At 44.4% G+C, this 22,969-nt stretch overlaps 1 protein-coding gene across 3 annotated transcripts in view; it reads right to left on the bottom strand.

The window, feature by feature from the left end:
- Positions 1–22,969, bottom strand: part of shtn1 (shootin 1) — an 84,112-nt gene that overhangs the window by 59,320 nt on the left and 1,823 nt on the right. For all 3 annotated transcript variants that reach the window (XM_034215018.1, XM_034215019.1, XM_034215020.1), the window contains exons 2-3: positions 20,659–20,711; positions 8,917–8,977 (exon numbers count right to left, since the gene is read on the bottom strand). In XM_034215018.1, the coding sequence (XP_034070909.1) occupies positions 8,917–8,977; positions 20,659–20,711 (114 nt within the window). The remainder of the gene's footprint in view (positions 1–8,916; positions 8,978–20,658; positions 20,712–22,969) is intronic.

Raw genomic sequence — 22,969 nt, 5'->3', positions numbered from 1 at the left:
AAATCCAGAAACCTACAGACAAAGGTTTCGCAGTAATGAGGTTGAACCACAGGAGAGCCCGAAAAAACGTTATGTCTGTTTAAAAGAACTTTATGGGAAGTGGGTTCAGCCAAAAGGGAAAACTGTTTGGGAAATTGGAGAAATTATTGTCCTTGAACAGTATCTGAGAATGCTTTCCCCAGAGCTACAGGTTTGGATTAGGGAGCACAACCCTAAAACGGCTGCAGATGCCGCTGACCTGGCTGATGTGTTTGTCGCTGCCAGGCGGAAGAAGCAGCCATGGAGCTTCACTGCCTGGAAGACATCTAGGGAACCCAAAGGGCAAGGTATGTCTTGGCCAACACAGAGGTTGGACTCAACATGGGGTAAGGCTCCTATAAGGGAGAAACCAACAGAGGTGAACTCAAATGTTAAACCCTCCAGGAGACTCATTTGTTACTTGTGTGGTGAAGAGGGACACACTAAACCTGTTTGTCCCAAAAATCCTGTAAAATTAACCCAGATGTGCTATATGCCCAGAGGTCACTGGGAGCCAAAGGATGAGCCACAACAGCCACGCAGAGAGAACATGGTGAAAGTAAATGGCTGTGAGTTAAAGGCCCTAATTGACAGTGGCAGCAGCCAGACAGTTCATTTCTCCACATGATGTAAATACGATTGACACTGTGCCTATTTGCTGTGTACATGGCGATGAAAAACCTTATCCCACAGCAGATGTTTATCTTAAAGTGAGGGGCCAGAGTTACCTTCTGAATGTTGGAGTGGCTGATCGTCTTCCCTATCCGGTGGTGCTTGGTGACGACCTTCCTGTTCTTCTTGACCTTTTGCATCCAAGTAAGGTCTGTAATGTCGCACTCACAAGGTCAAAAGTCAAGGAGACCGAATTGTCTATTCAACCTCTCAGTGAGCTGCCTTTCTATAATGAGGATATTGAAGCTAAACCTGGGAAAAACCATAAGACACGTAGACAGAGAAGACAGGAAAAGTTCCAAAATACTACAGTAAATGTGTCCATTGAACCGAATCCACCACAACCTTTGGGATTTAAAATGCCAATTGACATTCAGAAAATGCAGCAAGAGGATGCTAGTCTAACTCCTTATCTAAAGCAGGCCAAACCCTTGGAAGAAGAGGAGAACTTTGGACATTCAAAGGAAGATGGGTATTTTCAAGGAGATGGAATACTGTACAACAGGGGTCAACAAAGCAGCTGATGGTACCAAAGTCTGTTAGAGACCTTGTCCTTGAACTGGGTCACTCTATTCCCTGGGCAGGTCACCTAGGGAAACGCAAAACTGTTGACCGAATCCAGAGACATTTCCACTGGCCTGGTCTATGCGCTGATGTGGCGCAGTATTGCAAAAGTTGTCCTCAATGTCAACAAACCTCAGCCAAATACCCTTCAAAAGTCCCTCTTCAACCATTGCCAGTCATAACTACTCCATTTGAACGATTAGGTATGGACATTGTGGGCCCGGTAGAAAGAAGCAAGTCTGGAAATCGCTTCATGCTAGTAATAACTGACTACGCTACAAGATATCCTGAAGTTTTTCCGCTTAAAACTGTCAAAGCAAAGTCAATTGCTTTTTGTTTGGTGCAGTTCTTTGCGAGAGTAGGGTTTCCCGAAGAAATTCTTACTGATCAAGGGACTAACTTTATGTCTAAGTTAATACAGGATGTGTATAAACTACTGGGGATTAAAAGAATCAGGACTACCCCCTACCATCCTCAGACTGATGGTTTGACAGAGAGGTTTAACCAAACACTGAAACAAATGCTCAGGAAGTTCATCTGTGAAACAGGATCTGATTGGGACCAGTGGTTACCCTATGTGCTTTTTGCTTTCAGAGAAGTCCCTCAAGCATCAACTGGGTTCTCCCCGTTCGAACTCTTATATGGACATGAGGTAAGAGGCCCACTTTCCTTGCTCAAAACTCACTGGGAAAAGGATCCCAAACCAGGTGAGCCACAGAGTATCATTGCCTATGTTGTCCACATGAGGGAGAAACTGAGCAGAATGACTGCACTGGCCCAGCAGAATGTCTTGGAGGCCCAAATGAACCAAAAAACCTGGTATGACAGATCTGCCAGGGAGAGGAGTTTTTCTGCTGGACAAAAGGTTTTGGTTATGCTTCCCACACAAGACAACAAACTCCTCGCAAAATGGCAAGGGCCTTATGAGGTAAAGAAAAAAATAGGTGCAACCACGTATGTGATTGCAACCCCTGGCGAAGCACGCTCCCAGATAATTTTGCATGTTAACCTATTAAAGGAATGGTTTCCCAGGTCCGACAAAAAGGAAGTGTTGTTGATTAGACATGTGGAAGAAGAGGATGACGAAGATGCGCAGTACCTTCCTCTACCTGTCGCTGCTTTGCCTGATCTCAACCACCTAACAGCTGATGAACAAACCCAGGTCAGTGCCCTCTGTGTCCCAGAAGTTTTAAAAGAAAATCCTGGTTGTACAAACGTTATTGACCACAACATTGTGCATTGAGGAATGCTTCTGTGCGAAGATTGAGCTACAGAATCCCCGAGCGCCTCCTGGTGTCCCTTAAAAAGGAAGTGGATCTGATGATATCCCTGGGAATCATTGAGGTATCAAGAAGTGAGTGGTGCAACCCCATTGTATTGGTACCAAAGAAGGATGGCACCATACGGTTTTGCATAGACTTCCGTTATCTGAATGCAATTTCTGAGTTTGATTCCTATCCAGTACCTCGCATTGATGAACTCATTGATCAGTTGGGCAAAGCAAAGTTTCTAACCACGATTGATCTATGCAAAGGCTACTGGCAGGTGCCGCTGACTCCACAGTCCCGTGAGTTAACAGCCTTCCGTACACCATGGGGTCTGTACCAGTTCTCCGTAATGCCGTTTGGACTGCATGGCGCACCAGCTACGTTCCAAAGATTAATGGACCAGGTATTGTTGGGATTGTCAGATTTTGCTGCAGCATATCTTGATGATATTGTCATTCACAGTGCTACATGGGAGGATCATTTGGACCATCTGAAAGCCGTCATTGGACGTCTAAAGGAGGCTGGATTAACTGTCAACCACTCAAAGTGCCAGTTTTGCAGGACTGAGACAGAATATCTTGGTTATATTATTGGCAACGGAGTTATCAGACCCCAGACCCACAAGCTACAAGCCATCCAGTTCTGTCAGCCTCCGCAGACAAAGATCCAGCTGAAGTCATTCCTGGGAATGTCAGGTTGGTACCGTCGGTTTGTGCTTAACTACTCCTCTCGTGCTGCTGTTCTAACAGATATGACTAAGCGGATGGGCCCAACTTTGCTGCAGTGGAGTGAGGAGGCGGAGTCTGGTTTTAACGACCTCAAGGATGCACTGAGTAAGAACCCTGTTTTGTGTAGTCCTGATTTTGCTAAAGACTTCATATTGCAAACGGATGCTTCAGACAGAGGTAATCCTATTGTCAGTGTCTTACAGCTCACCTTGCTCCTGGCAAAAGGCTGAGCTGATGGGAAACACCTGCCTTTATAGATATGTCAGCTAATTGGACTACACCTTTCCTCTCAAACCCTGAGGGGTGTTTGAAGAGGCCACTCCATTTAAGCCACCCCTTTTTAGAGCCTCTTTTCCCTGCATGCAATAATGGACTGACCAGTAGTGCTATACATTCCTGCAGTGTGGAGATGAGGGGGGGTATGTGAGTTGCTCTTGGACAGAAGAGCACACAGGATATCACCCATTTTTGTGACGTTCTGCTTATGCGTTTACATGCTAGATTGTGTCTGTTGATATCTACACCTTTTTGTTTAAACCTAATTGATTTTATTACCCATCTTAAAACTGTACATATATTGGGTCAATAAAATCCGTATTTTTGCACCTCAACCTGCACTCCTGTTTTTCTGTACCCTGGTCCTTCACAGGACTGCTAAGCATGCCGCATCAAAAGAACACATTTCATGTGAGAGTTTGTGGAGAGAGAGAGAGAGATACGCGAGGAAACAAATAAGGAAATTAGTACTTTGGTGCAGATCAGCTGGCACGGAACCGTTATTACGTGTCAGCTGTCGTTGATATTCTAGCTTTTTTAGCTGTCAACCAACTCCCTCTCAGAGGTGACCACGATTCACCACAGCATGTCCGAGTCAGGCAGTGAGCTCTTCCTATCGCTGTTTGAGTATTCGCTGCACAAAGATGCAGAGTTGGCCAAAATAATGTTCTAAGTTAGCTCGGCTGAGCGAAAGGATGCACCTGCAGTGCATAGGAAAATAAACCATGCCCAAGGCGGGCTAAACAGTTCATTGTCTCCGTCTCTACTATTTCTCTCTGAGTGCAACGATGAGGAAGCTGCCATCCTTAACCTGTGCCTTGCTCGTGATTTACCAGTGTTTGTGCTGCCACGCACACAATGTTTCAAAAGTGGTTTCTATGTTGCCCTTTATTTGTGTATGTATTTGCGATAAGTGTGCGTCTTTTTGCAATGCTGTTGGCCTTGCTGATTGATATATATTGTGACGCAGGCCCGCAGCACATGACGATTTTGTGTGCCCTCCCATGAAAATAATATGCCCTCCCTTTAGATTTGTTCTGGCGCCGGGTCTGGTGTGTTTATGTTTTATTTAAGAGGAAGCTGGAATCTGTAATCCTTACAAATATTTCCACTCTGGCGACATCCATCCAACTTCTCCTGCTTATCCGTGGTTGGAGAGAGAGCCCCAAACTTTCCTTTCTCTGGCCAACCAGCTCTGACTGGGGGATTCCAAGGCGCTCCCAGGCCAGTGAAGAGATATAATCCCTCCACCTGGTCCTAGGTCTACCCCTCGGTCTCTTCCCAGCTGGACGTGCCTGGAACGCCTCCCTAGGGAGGCGCCCAGGTGGCATCCTTACTAGGTGACCGAACCACCTCAACTGGCTCCTTTCGACGCAAAGGAGGAGCGGTTCAACTCAGAGTCCCTCCCGGATGACTGGACTTCTCACCTTATCCCTAAGGGAGACGCCAGCCACCCTGCGGAGAAAACCCATCTCGGCCGCTTGTATCCGCAATCTCGTTCATGACCCATCCTTCATGACCATAGGTGAGGGTAGGTACGAAAATGGCCCGGAAGACAGAGTTTTGCCTTCTGGCTCAGCTCTCTTTTCGTCACAACGGTGCGGTAAAGTGACTGCAATACCGCTCCCGCTGCTCCGATTCTCCGGCCCATCTCACGCTCCATTGTTCCCTCACTTGAGAACAAGACCCAGAGATACTTGAACTCCTTCACTTGGGGTAAGGCCTCGTTCCCTACTTGGAGTGGACAGTCCATCGGTTTCCTGCTGAGAACCATGGCCTCAGATTTGGAGGTGCTGATCCTCATCCCAGCCGCTTCACACTCGGTTGCGAACCGATCCAGTGAGTAGAACCACATCATCTGCATAAAGCAGTGGTGCAATCCTTAGCCCACAGAACTGCAGATCCCCTCCCCCACGACTATGCCTCGAAATCCAATCCATGTATATTACAAACAGGATCGGTGTCAAAGCGCAGCCCTGGCGGAGGCCAACCCTCACCGGAAATGGGTCCGACTTACAGAGGACCCGGACACAGCTCTCGCTTTGGGAGTACAGAGATTGGATGGCCCTGAGAAGAGACCCCCTCACTCCATACTCCTGCAGCACCTCATACGCCTTCTCCAAATCTACAAAACACATCGGATAAGCGTACTCCCAAGCCCCCTCCAGGATCCTTGCGAGAGTAAAAAGCGGATCCGTCGTTCCACGACCAGAATCCGCATTGTTCCTACTCAATCTGAGGTTCGACAATCGGCCTGACCCTCCTTTCGAGCACCTTAGAGTAAACTTTCCCGGGGAGGCTGAGTAGTGTGATGCCTCTGTAATTGGCACACACCCTCTGATCCCCCTTTTTGAAAAGGGGAACCACCAACCCGGTCTGCCACTCCTTCGGTACTGTTTCCGACTTCCATGCAACGTTGATGAGATGTGTCAACCATGACAGTCCCTCAACACCCAGAGCCTTCAGCATTTCTGGGCGGATCTCATCCACCCCCGGGGCTTTGCCGCTGTGGTGTTGTTTGACTACCTCAGTGACCTCCCCCCGGGAGATTGGTGTTGATCTCCCTGGCCCGTCATACTCCAGCTCTGCCTCTACCATAGAGGGCGGAGTTGTCGGGTTCAGGAGTTCTTCAAAGTGTTCCTTCCAACGCCCTAACACTCCATCAGTTGAGGTCAACAGTGTCCCATCATTACTGTACACAGCTTGGATGGTTCCCTGCTTCCCCCTCCTGAGGTGTCGGACAGTTTTCCAGAACAACTTTGGTGCCGCCCGAAAGTCCTTTTCCATGTCTTTTCCGAACTTCTCCCACACCCGCTGCTGCCCTTCGGGCCTGTCGGTATCTTGCAACTGCCTCGGGAGTCCCCCGGGATAACAAATCCCTGAAGGTCTCCTTCTTCAGTCGGACGGCTTCCCTGACCACCGGTGTCCACCAGGAGGTTCGAGGGTTACCGCCCCTTGAGGCACCTAAGACCTTGAGACCACAGCTCCCCGCCACGGCTTCGGCAATAGAGGCTTTGAACACCGCCCTCTCTGGTTCAATGTCCCCAGCCTCCACAGGGATAACCGAAAAGCTCCGCCGGAGGTGTGAGTTGAAGGCCTCCTGAACTTGGGCCTCCTCCAGACGTTCCCAGTTCACCCACACTACACGTTTGGGCTTACCAGGTCTGTCCAGAGGCTTCCCCCGCCACTCGACCCAACTCACCACCAGATGGTGATCAGTTGACAGCTCCGCCCCTCTCTTTACCCGAGTGTCCAAAACATACGGCCTCAGGTCCGATGATACGATAACAAAATCGATCATGGACCTTCTGCCTAGGGTGCTCTGGTACCATGTATACTTATGAGCATCCTTATGTTCGAACATGGTGTTTGTTATGGCCAATTCATGACTAGCACAGAAGTCCAGTAACAAACCACCACTCCGGTTCAGATCAGGGGGGCCATTCCTCCCAATCACGCCCCTCCAAGTGTCTCCATCATTGCCCACATGTGCGTTGAAGCAAGCTCCGGTTCCTTCCCCCCCAGAGAGGTGACGTTCCACGTCCCCAAAGCCAGCTTCTGTCGCCCGGGTCTGGTCCGTCGAGACCCTCTGCTTTCACTGCCACCCTTCTGGCAGCGCACCCGACCCCATCGCTGTTTCCCGTAGGTGGTGGGCCCGCGGGACAGAGAAGCGGAGGAGTTGCCCACGTTGCCTTTTCGGGCTGTGCCCGGCTGGGCTCCGTGTCAAGCCCGGCCACCAGACGCTCACCGACGAGTCCTCCTTCTGGGCCTGGCTCCAGAAGGGGACCCCGGGCTTCCTCCGGGCCGGGTATCCTCACTTCTTAGTTCGTCTTTCATGAGGTCTTCGAACTCAGGAGACATAAATTATCTTAATGGTTGAGTCGATATGAAAGCATTTAGTTTATTAAGTGAAGTATGCAACGAATATCCTCATGTCATTCCCTTAAACACATTAAGTATATTTATACAAAAAGTAATACTTTATTTATTTAGACTAAATGCCACTAAGTCTAAGTACTCCATTATAATAGCATTACATATTAAAGCAACCATTGTCATGAACCAGATGGACCACAAGCCTTTTACATTATACTACAAATACCTAACATTGTCAATTTGACTTAATAAACGTCATACAATAAGTCATACATGATGTCATAAGACGGCTGTGTTTCTTGAGCTTTTGACTGCTCCAGGAAATTAGCATTGCACTAGCACAGGGGTATGCAACCTTTGTGACCAAAAGAGCAATTTTTCCCCCTTTCCACAAATTTTTTTTGTCTGGAGCCGCAAAACATATTTGATAGGTTGATAGCTTATAAAGCTGTATATATTGTTATATCATAGACGAAAACTACACTTTTTTTGCATTTATTATTTATTACAAACTGTTTATCTCTAATAATAAACAAATGACTCTTATAAAAAATACACAGGCATACTTTACAAAATAAACACAGCACTTGGGGCGTCCTCTGCACATTTGAAGAAAAATAAATACAATTAAAATGGGCCCACTTTAAAATAAATAAAACATATAGCTGAACCCTAGACATAGTTAACAAATGTAATTATGACTGAAGATCGTCAGCTGTCTTCCTCTTCCGTGTTTTTCCTCCAATACGTAAAGGCTGCAGCACCGTTGACAATTTCTCTCCACATATCAAACATACCGGTAAGCCAGCATCGTTTGCTGTGAAAGCATATAACTCTGTCCACGCAGAATTAAACCCTCTGTGTTCCTCCCATACTTTTATTTTCTTTGATTTATCCATAGTTCGCTCATCGAGCCGGGGGTCAGGTTATGTGTCACAGTCTATCACCTCAAAATACAAGATACCAAACATTTTCAACCATGCAACAAAATATAAATAGTCCTAAAAATATTTGTATTTTATTTCCTTCTTATTTTTGTCTAAGCTCAAGGGAGCCAGAGCAGAGGGCTTAAAGAGCCGCATGCGGCTCCGGAGCCGCGGGTTGCCGACCCCTGCACTAGCATAAGAATGAAGGCCTTCAGACAATGTTTAAGAATGATCAAAACAGAAGCAACAGAGGCCAAGATAATCTGACAAACAAAAACATATATAGTTGAACACAAAAATGATTTGTGTAACACTGTTACCACTAGTTATCCTCCCTCATCTTTAAAACTCCACACACCCAGTTCTTTATCCAATGCTGTTGGCCATACTGTTTTAATTGTATTTATCTTGAGCAGCCGCACATGACGGTTTTGTGCTCCTCCCCCCCCCCCCCAATGAAAATCAAATGCCCTCTCTGTAGATTGCTCTGGCGCCAGGCCTGCTTCTATATTATGTGTCTACACATTTAAAGCATGTAGGTATATGAACACATTTGAGGACGTATGGAGCCAGGAGTGAAGAGCTTACCTTGCTGGAACTCATTAAGCTTCTTCATGGCCTCGTCTCTCTCCTCCACCAGCTTCTTGCACTTTAGAGACAAAGACAGAGAAACTGAATCTCAGGCCCCCTGCTGTTTGAATCATCCTTTCTCTGTTTGCCTGAGCAACAGCAACTCAGAGGCTGAAGAAATAAATGAAATATTCTGCTGATGGGGAAATATAATACCTGCCCCTAAAGATAAGATAAGATGTACTTTATTGATCCCAAATTGGGATTTTTTTTTGTCGCAGCAGGACAAAAAAAAAACAAGGTGTTAGAAATGAAAGGAGTAGAAATAACAATAAACATCTCAAAATAGAAATAAACCGGCATTAGAGAGTAGAAAATAGTTGATCTTGAAGATAAAAAAAGGGCCCATTTCTTGTAGACACAATATAACCCTAACCCTAACCCAGGATAGTATTTACATTAAGTGTGCAAGGAATGGAATATTACATTAAATGTAAATGTAAAATATACAGTGTGAAGATAAAGTAGAAGAAGATCTCCAACAGCAGACTGGTAGAATATCTCCAACAGCAGACTGGTAGAAGATCTCCAACAGCAGACTGGTAGAAGACCTCCAACAGCAGACTGGTAGAAGATCTCCAACAGCAGACTGGTAGAAGATCTCCAACAACAGCCTGGTAGAAGATCTCCAACAACAGCCTGGTAGAAGATCTCTAACAGCAGACTGGTAGAAGATCTCTAACAGCAGACTGGTAGAATATCTCTAACAGCAGACTGGTAGAATATCTCTAACAGCAGACTGGTAGAAGATCTCCAACAACAGCCTGGTAGAAGATCTCTAAGAGCAGACTGGTAGAAGATCTCCAACAACAGACTGGTAGAAGATCTCTAACAGCAGACTGGTAGAAGATCTCCAACAACAGACTGGTAGAAGATCTCTAACAGCAGACTGGTAGAATATCTCTAACAGCAGACTGGTAGAAGATCTCTAACAGCAGACTGGTAGAAGATCTCTAACAGCAGACTGGTAGAAGTTCTCCAACCACAGACTGGTAGAAGATCTCTAACAGCAGACTGGTAGAAGATCTCTAACAGCAGACTGGTAGAAGATCTCCAACCACAGACTGGTAGAAGATCTCTAACAGCAGACTGGTAGAAGATCTCTAACAGCAGACTGGTAGAATATATCTAACAACAGACTGGTAGAAGATCTCTAACAGCAGACTGGTAGAAGATCTCTAACAACAGACTGGTAGAAGATCTCTAACAGTAGACTGGTAGAAGATCTCCAACCGTAGACTGGTAGAAGATCTCCAACCACAGACTGGTAGAAGATCTCTAACAGCAGACTGGTAGAATATCTCTAACAGCAGACTGGTAGAATATCTCTAACAGCAGACTGGTAGAAGATCTCCAACCACAGCCTGGTAGAAGATATCTAACAGCAGACTGGTAGAAGATCTCCAACAACAGACTGGTAGAAGATCTCTAACAGCAGACTGGTAGAAGATCTCCAACCACAGCCTGGTAGAAGATATCTAACAGCAGACTGGTAGAAGATCTCCAACAACAGACTGGTAGAAGATCTCTAACAGCAGCCTGGTAGAAGATCTCCAACAACAGCCTGGTAGAAGATATCTAACAGCAGACTGGTAGAAGATCTCCAACAACAGACTGGTAGAAGATCTCTAACAGCAGACTGGTAGAAGATCTCCAACCACAGACTGGTAGAAGATCTCCAACAACAGCCTGGTAGAAGATATCTAACAGCAGACTGGTATAAGATCTCCAACAACAGACTGGTAGAAGATCTCTAACAGCAGACTGGTAGAAGATCTCTAACAACAGACTGGTAGAATATCTCTAACAGCAGACTGGTAGAAGATCTCAAACAACAGACTGGTAGAAGATCTCCAACCACAGACTGGTAGAAGATCTCTAACAGCAGACTGGTAGAAGATCTCCAACCACAGACTGGTAGAAGATCTCCAACCACAGACTGGTAGAAGATCTCCAACCACAGACTGGTAGAAGATCTCTAACAACAGACTGGTAGAAGATCTCTAACAGCAGACTGGTAGAAGATCTCCAACCACAGACTGGTAGAAGATCTCCAACCACAGACTGGTAGAAGATCTCTAACAACAGACTGGTAGAAGATCTCTAACAACAGCCTGGTAGAAGATCTCTAACAGCAGACTGGTAGAATATCTCCAACAACAGCCTGGTAGAAGATCTCTAACAGCAGACTGGTAGAAGATCTCTAACAACAGCCTGGTAGAAGATCTCTAACAGCAGACTGGTAGAAGATCTCCAACAACAGCCTGGTAGAAGATCTCTAACAGCAGACTGGTAGAAGATCTCTAACAACAGACTGGTAGAAGATCTCTAACAGCAGACTGGTAGAAGATCTCCAACCACAGACTGGTAGAAGATCTCCAACCACAGACTGGTAGAAGATCTATAACAACAGACTGGTAGAATATCTCTAACAGCAGACTGGTAGAAGATCTCCAACCACAGACTGGTAGAAGATCTCTAACAACAGACTGGTAGAAGATCTCTAACAACAGCCTAGTAGAATATCTCTAACAGCAGACTGGTAGAAGATCTCCAACAACAGACTGGTAGAAGATCTCTAACAGCAGACTGGTAGAAGATCTCTAACAGCAGACTGGTAGAATATCTCTAACAGCAGACTGGTAGAAGATCTCTAACAACAGACTGGTAGAAGATCTCTAACAGCAGACTGGTAGAAGATCTCCAACCACAGACTGGTAGAAGATCTCCAACAACAGCCTGGTAGAAGATCTCTAACAGCAGACTGGTAGAAGATCTCTAACAACAGACTGGTAGAAGATCTCTAACAGCAGACTGGTAGAAGATCTCCAACCACAGACTGGTAGAAGATCTCCAACCACAGACTGGTAGAAGATCTCTAACAACAGACTGGTAGAAGATCTCTAACAGCAGACTGGTAGAATATCTCCAACCACAGACTGGTAGAAGATCTCCAACCACAGACTGGTAGAAGATCTCTAACAGCAGACTGGTAGAATATCTCTAACATTAGACTGGTAGAAGATCTCCAACAACAGCCTGGTAGAAGATCTCTAACAGCAGACTGGTAGAATATCTCTAACAGCAGACTGGCAGAAGATCTCTAACAGCAGACTGGTAGAAGATCTCCAACAACAGCCTGGTAGAAGATCTCTAACAGCAGACTGGTAGAAGATCTCTAACAGCAGACTGGTAGAAGATCTCTAACAGCAGACTGGTAGAAGATCTCCGACCACAGACTGGTAGAAGATCTCCAACAACAGCCTGGTAGAAGATATCTAACAGCAGACTGGTAGAATATCTCCAACAACAGACTGGTAGAAGATCTCTAACAGCAGACTGGTAGAAGATCTCTAACAGCAGACTGGTAGAAGATCTCTAACAGCAGACTGGTAGAATATCTCTAACAGCAGACTGGTAGAAGATCTCCAACAACAGCCTGGTAGAAGATCTCTAACAGCAGACTGGTAGAAGATCTCTAACAACAGACTGGTAGAATATCTCTAACAGCAGACTGGTAGAAGATCTCCAACCACAGACTGGTAGAAGATCTCCAACCACAGACTGGTAGAAGATCTCCAACCACAGACTGGTAGAATATCTCTAACAACAGACTGGTAGAAGATCTCTAACAGCAGACTGGTAGAAGATCTCCAACCACAGACTGGTAGAAGATCTCCAACCACAGACTGGTAGAAGATCTCTAACAACAGACTGGTAGAAGATCTCTAACAACAGCCTGGTAGAAGATCTTTAACAGCAGACTGGTAGAATATCTCTAACAGCAGACTGGTAGAATATCTCCAACAACAGCCTGGTAGAAGATCTCTAACAGCAGAATGGTAGAAGATCTCTAACAACAGCCTGGTAGAAGATCTCTAACAGCAGACTGGTAGAAGATCTCCAACAACAGCCTGGTAGAAGATCTCTAACAGCAGACTGGTAGAAGATCTCTAACAACAGACTGGTAGAAGATCTCTAACAGCAGACTGGTAGAAGATCTCCAACCACAGACTGGTAGAAGATCTATAACAACAGACTGGTAGAATATCTCTAACAGCAGACTGGTAGAAGATCTCCAACCACAGACTGGTAGAAGATCTCTAACAACAGACTGGTAGAAGATCTCTAACAACAGCCTGGTAGAATATCTCTAACAGCAGACTGGTAGAAGATCTCTAACAACAGACTGGTAGAAGATCTCTAACAACAGCCTGGTAGAATATCTCTAACAGCAGACTGGTAGAAGATCTCTAACAGCAGACTGGTAGAAGATCTCCAACAACAGACTGGTAGAAGATCTCTAACAGCAGACTGGTAGAAGATCTCTAACAGCAGACTGGTAGAAGATCTCTAACAACAGCCTGGTAGAATATCTCTAACAGCAGACTGGTAGAAGATCTCTAACAGCAGACTGGTAGAAGATCTCCAACAACAGACTGGTAGAAGATCTCTAACAGCAGACTGGTAGAAGATCTCTAACAGCAGACTGGTAGAATATCTCTAACAGCAGACTGGTAGAAGATCTCTAACAACAGACTGGTAGAAGATCTCTAACAGCAGACTGCTAGAAGATCTCCAACCACAGACTGGTAGAAGATCTCCAACAACAGCCTGGTAGAAGATCTCTAACAGCAGACTGGTAGAAGATCTCTAACAACAGACTGGTAGAAGATCTCTAACAGCAGACTGGTAGAAGATCTCCAACCACAGACTGGTAGAAGATCTCCAACCACAGACTGGTAGAAGATCTCTAACAACAGACTGGTAGAAGATCTCTAACAGCAGACTGGTAGAATATCTCCAACCACAGACTGGTAGAAGATCTCCAACCACAGACTGGTAGAAGATCTCTAACAGCAGACTGGTAGAATATCTCTAACAGCAGACTGGTAGAAGATCTCCAACAACAGCCTGGTAGAAGATCTCTAACAGCAGACTGGTAGAAGATCTCCAACAGCAGACTGGTAGAAGATCTCTAACAGCAGACTGGTAGAAGATATCTAACAGCAGACTGGTAGAATATCTCTAACAGCAGACTGGTAGAATATCTCTAACAGCAGACTGGCAGAAGATCTCAAACAACAGCCTGGTAGAAGATCTCTAACAGCAGACTGGTAGAAGATCTCTAACAGCAGACTGGTAGAAGATCTCTAACAGCAGACTGGTAGAAGATCTCCAACCGCAGACTGGTAGAAGATCTCCAACCGCAGACTGGTAGAAGATCTCCAACCACAGACTGGTAGAAGATCTCTAACAACAGATTGGTAGAAGATCTCTAACAGCAGACCAGTAGAATATCTCCAACCACAGACTGGTAGAAGATCTCCAGCCACAGACTGGTAGAAGATCTCCAACCACAGACTGGTAGAAGATCTCTAACAACAGACTGGTAGAAGATCTCTAACAACAGCCTGGTAGAATATCTCTAACAGCAGACTGGTAGAAGATCTCTAACAGCAGACTGGTAGAAGATCTCCAACAACAGACTGGTAGAAGATCTCTAACAGCAGACTGGTAGAAGATCTCTAACAGCAGACTGGTAGAATATCTCTAACAGCAGACTGGTAGAAGATCTCTAACAACAGACTGGTAGAAGATCTCTAACAGCAGACTGGTAGAAGATCTCCAACCACAGCCTGGTAGAAGATCTCTAACAGCAGACTGGTAGAAGATCTCTAACAACAGACTGGTAGAAGATCTCTAACAGCAGACTGGTAGAAGATCTCCAACCACAGACTGGTAGAAGATCTCCAACCACAGACTGGTAGAAGATCTCTAACAACAGACTGGTAGAAGATCTCTAACAGCAGACTGGTAGAATATCTCCAACCACAGACTGGTAGAAGATCTCCAACCACAGACTGGTAGAAGATCTCTAACAGCAGACTGGTAGAATATCTCTAACAGCAGACTGGTAGAAGATCTCCAACAACAGCCTGGTAGAAGATCTCTAACAGCAGACTGGTAGAATATCTCTAACAGCAGACTGGTAGAAGATCTCTAACAGCAGACTGGTAGAAGATCTCCAACCACAGACTGGTAGAAGATCTCCAACCACAGACTGGTAGAAGATCTCTAACAAAAGACTGGTAGAAGATCTCTAACAGCAGACTGGTAGAATATCTCCAACCACAGACTGGTAGAAGATCTCCAACCACAGACTGGTAGAAGATCTCTAACAGCAGACTGGTAGAATATCTCTAACAGCAGACTGGTAGAAGATCTCCAACAACAGCCTGGTAGAAGATCTCTAACAGCAGACTGGTAGAAGATATCTAACAGCAGACTGGTAGAATATCTCTAACAGCAGACTGGTAGAATATCTCTAACAGCAGACTGGCAGAAGATCTCTAACAGCAGACTGGTAGAATATCTCTAACAGCAGACTGGTAGAATATCTCTAACAGCAGACTGGTAGAAGATCTCCAACCGCAGACTGGTAGAAGATCTCCAACCGCAGACTGGTAGAAGATCTCCAACCACAGACTGGTAGAAGATCTCTAACAACAGATTGGTAGAAGATCTCTAACAGCAGACCAGTAGAATATCTCCAACCACAGACTGGTAGAAGATCTCCAGCCACAGACTGGTAGAAGATCTCCAACCACAGACTGGTAGAAGATCTCTAACAGCAGACTGGTAGAATATCTCCAACCACAGACTGGTAGAAGATCTCCAACCACAGACTGGTAGAAGATCTCTAACAGCAGACTGGTAGAATATCTCTAACAGCAGACTGGTAGAAGATCTCCAACAACAGCCTGGTAGAAGATCTCTAACAGCAGACTGGTAGAAGATATCTAACAGCAGACTGGTAGAATATCTCTAACAGCAGACTGGTAGAATATCTCTAACAGCAGACTGGCAGAAGATCTCTAACAGCAGACTGGTAGAATATCTCTAACAGCAGACTGGTAGAATATCTCTAACAGCAGACTGGTAGAAGATCTCAAACAACAGCCTGGTAGAAGATCTCTAACTGCAGACTGGTAGAAGATCTCTAACAGCAGACTGGTAGAAGATCTCTAACAGCAGACTGGTAGAAGATCTCCAACCGCAGACTGGTAGAAGATCTCCAACCGCAGACTGGTAGAAGATCTCCAACCGCAGACTGGTAGAAGATCTCCAACCACAGACTGGTAGAAGATCTCTAACAACAGATTGGTAGAAGATCTCTAACAGCAGACCAGTAGAATATCTCCAACCACAGACTGGTAGAAGATCTCCAGCCACAGACTGGTAGAAGATCTCTAACAACAGACTGGTAGAAGATCAGATCACCAACCAAAGACTGGTAGAAGATCTCCAACATCTTGCTGCACACGTTGAAGGATCTCAGCTTCCTCAGAAAATAGAGTCTGCTCATCCCCTTCTCGTACAGCGTCAGTGTTGATCCTCCAGTTCAGTCCATTGTCTAAGTGCACTCCCAGGTACTTGTAGTCCTCCACCACAACAACACCCTCTCCCAGAATGCACAGTGGAGACGTCCTCTTCCTCCTGAAGTCAATAGAGAGGCGAAGTCCCTCCCTTTCCGGTGGATCTCCATGGGACCCTATTTCGGAAAAAGTATGTATTGAAGTCAATGGCTAGAGAAAAGTTCTTGTTCGATCCTGTTTGAATTGTGCCACGAATTACACATATGATATTTGTCAATTTATTTATTTTAGTTTTGGTGTAAAACTGTGAAGTAAGACTTTTTTTGTGTAAAACCGCTCAATGAACTACATCTATGGTCTCGCGCAACAACACACGTCACCAAGATGCCCGTCACTACTGTCTTGCCAAAAAAGGGATTGTCTACCCTGTAATGCTAACTAACGTGCTAGCTACTAGCTAGGTAGCTAACTTGATCCAGCCACTCCTGGTCCTTTCATCAGACGGGAAGCGAAAGAACGAGCAAGACCCATTGCTGGTATGATAACAACCTGGTACTAAGCACACAGGCATCTTGTTAAAGTTATCTTATCTTAGCCATCTCTTATAATTAGTGGAGGAAAACAATTGTGACATCAGTTATGACATCACTTACACGACTGGGATTTGTAGTCTTTCTAGTTGCGTATTTATCGTAGTCTTATATTTCAACAGTTTTACGACAAACTGTGACTTTTTTTTGTTTAAGATTGACAAACATCATATGTGTAATTCATGGCACAATTAAAACGGGATCGAAAGATACGTTTTCTCTCGCCATTGACTTCAATACATAATTTTTCAGAAATAAGGTCCCATGAGGTCCACCGGAAAGGGAGGGACTTTGCCTCTCTATTACCATCTCTCTGGTCTTGGCCACATTAAGAAGCAGATTATGTATTCCAGTCCTCTCCACAAAATCACCCACCATGCTCTGTACTCCTCACCTGTCCATCCCTGAAACACCCTACCACTGCAGAGTCATCCAAAAACTTCTGCAGCTGGCAAGACTCTGAGTTGTATTCAAAGTCAGTGTTTATAAGGTCAACAGGAAAGGAGACAGCACAGTCCCCTGTGGGGCTCCTTACTACCAACCAACCAACCAAACAACCATAACGTTACCTACTGATGTTTCCATATACATACAGTTGCAAGAAAAAGTATGTGAACCCTTTGGAATTACCTGGATTTCTGCATAAATTGGTCATAAAATGTGTTCTGATCTTTATCTAAGTCACAACAATAGACAAACACAGTCTGCTTAAACTAATACCACATAAACAATTATATGTTTTCATGTTTTTATTGAACACACCATGTAAACATTCACAGTGCAGGGTGGAAAAGGTATGTGAACCCCTAGGCCAGGGATCACCAACTACATTTGTCCAAGGGCCAAAATGTGTCCAATAGACACTATCGCGGGCCAGCGATTTTTATATAGCCCAGAAAGGGGGGGGGGAGCTAGTGGAGCACGCTCAGGTAGTGTGGACCGCATAAAGCTAGCAGACTCTTCACGCTAACGAAGGATCACTTCTAGGCAGGGTTGGGAGGGTTACTTTGTAAATGTAATCAGTTACTGAATACATACTCTGAAAGTATCAGAATACAGTTACGTATTCAGATTACTTTTAGAATACTTTTGGAATACCTTCTTTTTCCATAACAGATGGGTATGTTTTGGTGAACAGGAGACACGTATTTGACTGTTTTAATGGCTTATCAAGAACTCAAACACAACATCTTGGCGTCATTCTGGACAGCTCCCTCTCATCTCCACCCCACATCAAAAACATCACCCGGATTGCATTCTTTGTACTGTCTTAAAACCTTTCCTTTGAATATGTTATGAATTGTAAGGTGTCCTTGGGTGCTTTGAAAGGCGCCCCTAAATAGAATGAATTATCATTATTATTATCTGAAACGATGTAATAACTTTTCCCAGTCACTTGCCCCATGCATTCAGCAGCAACAGGGCATTCACTTTGATTTGATCCCGTTATGAAATGTCATAATTTCGACAATAAAGAAATGCTACATAAACGTTATCTTGCACATTTTATCCAACCATCTCCGTTTCTAACTTTCAATATATTTTAAGAGATCTCTCTCTCATCTGCGTGCGGGGGCGGGGCCTCACCGACGCTGCATCTCTCTCTCGCTCACAGACATGTTGCAGCGCCGTGCAGTGTGCACACAGTTCTGCCGGTAATGAATATTACATTTTGTGAGGAAACTTTTCCACCAATAATTCCAATAAGTATTCACTTCAGGTTTACGAAAGTAACTTTAATCAGATTACTCGTTTTTCAAATGTAACGCCAGCTGAATACAGTTAGCCTACTTGATTTTTGTATTCTGATTACGTAACGCCGTTACATGTATTCCGTTACAACCCAACCCTGCTTCTAGGCTACTGTCCCGCAGCTCCTGCCTCTCTGTTGGACTCTGTCGCAGCGGGGCTACTGCTGTGGTGCGGAGCGCACAAAGCAGACTCTTCACAACGAAGGATCACGTCTTCTTCAAGGCAGGGAAGGTTTCGCAGTACGCAGTCTACTGTCCTGCAGCTGCTGCCTCTCTGTTGGACTCCGGTACTACACCTTACTCACGAGACGTTGTACAAAAAAAAATGGGTGGGGGGCGAACGCAGTAACCACTCCGCCAACGCCACAGTCACCCCCGTCGTGCGGGCCGGATGAGAATGTCTGGCGGGCCGGATGTGGCCCGCGGGCCGCCAGTTGGTGGTCACTGCCCTAGGCTAAAGACTTCTTCAAGAGCTAATTGGAGTCAGGAGTCAGCCAACCTGGAGTCCAATCAATGAGACGAGATTGGAGGTGTTGGTTAAAGCTGCCCTGCCCTATAAAAAATACACACCAGTTTTGAATTTGATATTCTTAAGAAGCATTGCCAGATGTGAACCATGCCTCGCACAAAAGAGCTCTCAGAAGACCTACCATTAAGAATAGTTGACTTGCATAAAGCTGGAAAGGGTGCCAAAAGTATCTCTGAAAGCCTTGATGTTCATCAAATTGTCTATAAATGGAGAAAGTTCAGCACTGTTGCTACTCTCCCTAGGAGTGGCCGTCCTGTAAAGATGACTGCAAGAGCACAGCGCAGAATGCTCAATGAGGTGAAGAAGAATCCTAGAGTGTCAGCTAGAGACTTAAAGAAATCTCTGGCACATGCTAACATCTCTGTTGACGAATCTACGATACGTAAAACACTGAACAAGAATGGAGTTCATGGGAGGACACCACGGAGGAAGCCACTGCTGTCCAGAAAAAACATTGCTGCACGTTTGAAGTTTGCAAAAGAGCACCTGGATGTTCCACAGCACTACTGGCAAAATATTCTGTGGACAGATGAAACCAAAGTTGAGTTGTTTGGAAGGAACACACAACGCTATGTGTGGAGAATCCAAAGGGTTCACATACTTTTTCTTGCAACTGTATAAACACTAGGAACTAGAACTCTAAAACAATGTTTTAACTAAAATGCCCAATTTCACTGTGTATGATCCTTAAATGACACTATTCAATGGAATAATGAGCACAGATTTGAACCATTCTGGATACAAATGCATTAAGAACCATCTGAGTATGTCATCATCAGGACCTTAAATAACTGAAATAATACAATTTAATAGCCAATAGTCTCTCTTCCTGACAAACTCATATCACTATTGTGATATAAACGTACTTATAATGCATTATCATTTGCTAGTACTGTAGCAGTGCTGTAGACAGGCAGTATGTAGAAGCCTTTGATTTGCTTGGAAGAACTGCACGTTTGTATCAGTGTGTTATGATAATCCACTAAGAATAAAGGCTTTTTAATATGTCCTACATACATTGAGAATGTGTTTATTGTTCTCATAAGCTTTGACCTTTCAACACTTAGCCCCTAGGGCTACGTAACAATTGATTCTGAAAGCTGATACCAACACCACTTAAAAGATCTCCCTGCTGATACCTCTTTTATCATGGCGTGGCAGAAGAAACCAGACATGTCATCATCTTCTGATCCCACACTCTCTAAAGAAAACAACCATTTATTAGACTTATCTTTTTTCACTGACACTGTTACACTATTTCTGCTGCCTGTGCTACTTCTTTAATGAGTTATGTTACTTCTACTACTTCTAGGCCCAACTTCTTTCAACTATTACTGTGTAGTGATGCTGCAGTACTGCTGCTTCTACTACTGTTACTGCTGCGGCTGAACCATGATATTCGTCCTGATAGAGATGATCCGACGTACACCCAGAGTGATGTTAGCACTTACCTCCATGGAGGCTGTCTCGTGCTTCCTCTGCAGAACCTCATACTCCTGCAGGGCTGTAGGGAGGAGAGGATACCAGTAAGCCATGTTCACCAGTAACTCACTATAAAGCAAATATCAGTGAAGACCACACACACTCACATCCTGCAGTTTAAAATAGGACAACACATGGGGACTTCTCCATCATGTGATAACTTCTCATTCAGTGACTTATAGCAGGGATGTAGAATATAGAAACACGGGCTGAGTGAGCCTTGGGTGTAACTACAATAGTAAAGGGAGTTGCCTTCTCTCAAACATTTACAATCACATGTGTATTTCTACGATACATGTGTCTTATAAGTAATAAGTATAAGTGTTTTATTTGTTAGACTGTACCAATAGAGGTATAGGGTTTTTCCTGTTCTTCTATCACAGGGGTTCTACTGTAACTGACCTTTGTTTGATCTAGCATATATGACCCTCACACTCTGACACACACTGCTGATGTTCAGCTGTCATGAAGCCTGTACCAGGCAGTTAGAACACACTTCTGCAAAGAGGTAACGTTATTTTCCCATGGAACAACACGTGTTAATCAGTAACCAACTTCAGTCTCTACTTGAGACATTCAGGAAACACAGAACAAGGATTAGGTTTTTTTGCAATGAGTTAAACTCTGCATCGAGGGCAATGTAAAGGAAGAGTCTGACATGTTGGGATGTACAGTACAAAGCGTACCGGAGATAGATCAGAACATACTTTACCTCATTACATACTATACAGAGTAGTAGGGGTGTAACGGTTCACAAACATTTCGGTTCGGTACGTACCTCGGTTTTTTGGTCACGGTTCGGTTCGGTACGTTTTCGGTACAGCAGAATTTTTTTTCACAAAACATATATATATATTTTTTTATTATTATTATTAAACTGTGAATAATGTATTCACTCAAATAAATACAAAATATAATAAAATAAACATTAAGGTGCAGCATTTCGATGAACTGAAATAATCTGTATTTGAACGGTACTGTACTAGCACCTAAGCAGCCAGTTTGACATTAGGACTTGCTTGTCATTGTATTTTCATGTTTTTTTAAAGAAAAATGAACTTATCCACATTGCTTGCCGAAAGGGCAGATCTGCTGGCACTAACAATGTCTCCTGCTGTGGAGAACACCCTCTCTCTAGGGACAGAGGTAGCAGATACAGCCAGGTAGCGCTTTGCTAACATTGCAACATAAGGATAGTTGGCGTTTGTAATAGCTTTGGCTCGGTCTGAACTCTTTGCGAGTGGTGGAGGCTTAAATGCTAGCGGGAGTTGGGTTTGCACTTCAGTCTTTTTTCTTTTGGTATCGGTGATATTCACGTTCGGGTGATGCCTTTTCAAGAGTGTGCAAGTTTGATGTATTGCCAGCCGCGTAACCAATTTTAGTTGAACAATGCCGACAAACAGCTTTGGTTCAGTCCACCTGTCTTTGTCCGTCATCCTTGTACGTAACTGCGAAACCAAAATGTTCCCAAACCGGAGACTTCAATGATGCTGGAGGATTTTCGAGCTCAACTTTATCTGCGTTCGCCATACATTTTTCACAGTTCCTCAAATTACTGACTACATTTGAACGCATCCCTCTGACCAGCTCTCATAGTATGCCTCTCATCCAATGAAATGACTTGCTCGCTCTATGACGCGTTGAACCCAATGTGAGCAAATTACTCTGAATGCTGCGACGCAGCACCTGAGATTACTTCCAAAAAGTTATTCACGTTCTCAATTTTTTACGTTTAACGTTATATTCGTTCGGTACACTTCGGTACACACCTGTACCGAACCGAAGGGCCCGTACCGAAATTATTCGGTACGGGTACGTGTACCGTTACACCCCTACAGAGTAGAAATAACTGAAAACATCAAAACATGTTGTTCTGAAAGCAGAGTTATAACAGTGGCAGACCTGCCACCCACCCCATTTACCTAGAATACTTCACAAGATGAACAATGTCCTTACAGCTAACCAAATGATATACTGTTGGAACATGCAACATGGAATGCAACATGGAAAATAATGACTTTTGGTGTGAATGCTACAGTATCTTTTCATTACGTATCACCAGAGAACAAGCTGCATTACAGCTTATAATGGAATTAAGAAGTTAAAAACATTTACTCAAATACTGTGAAATCTAATTGCACTTCAGTACTACAGTAGCTCTACCTTGACAGACAAAGACATTGACATTCTGCTCACATTAATGCATGAGTAATGTAAATCATTCATTCACATACGATAACATAACAACAATGACACATTAATATATTTACATGGTTCCAT

This window comes from Gymnodraco acuticeps, unplaced genomic scaffold (assembly GCF_902827175.1).
Source record: "Gymnodraco acuticeps unplaced genomic scaffold, fGymAcu1.1, whole genome shotgun sequence".
Lineage (NCBI taxonomy): Eukaryota > Metazoa > Chordata > Actinopteri > Perciformes > Bathydraconidae > Gymnodraco > Gymnodraco acuticeps.
Note: the sequence above shows the minus strand (reverse complement) of the source record. Positions and strands in the feature narration are given on the sequence as shown.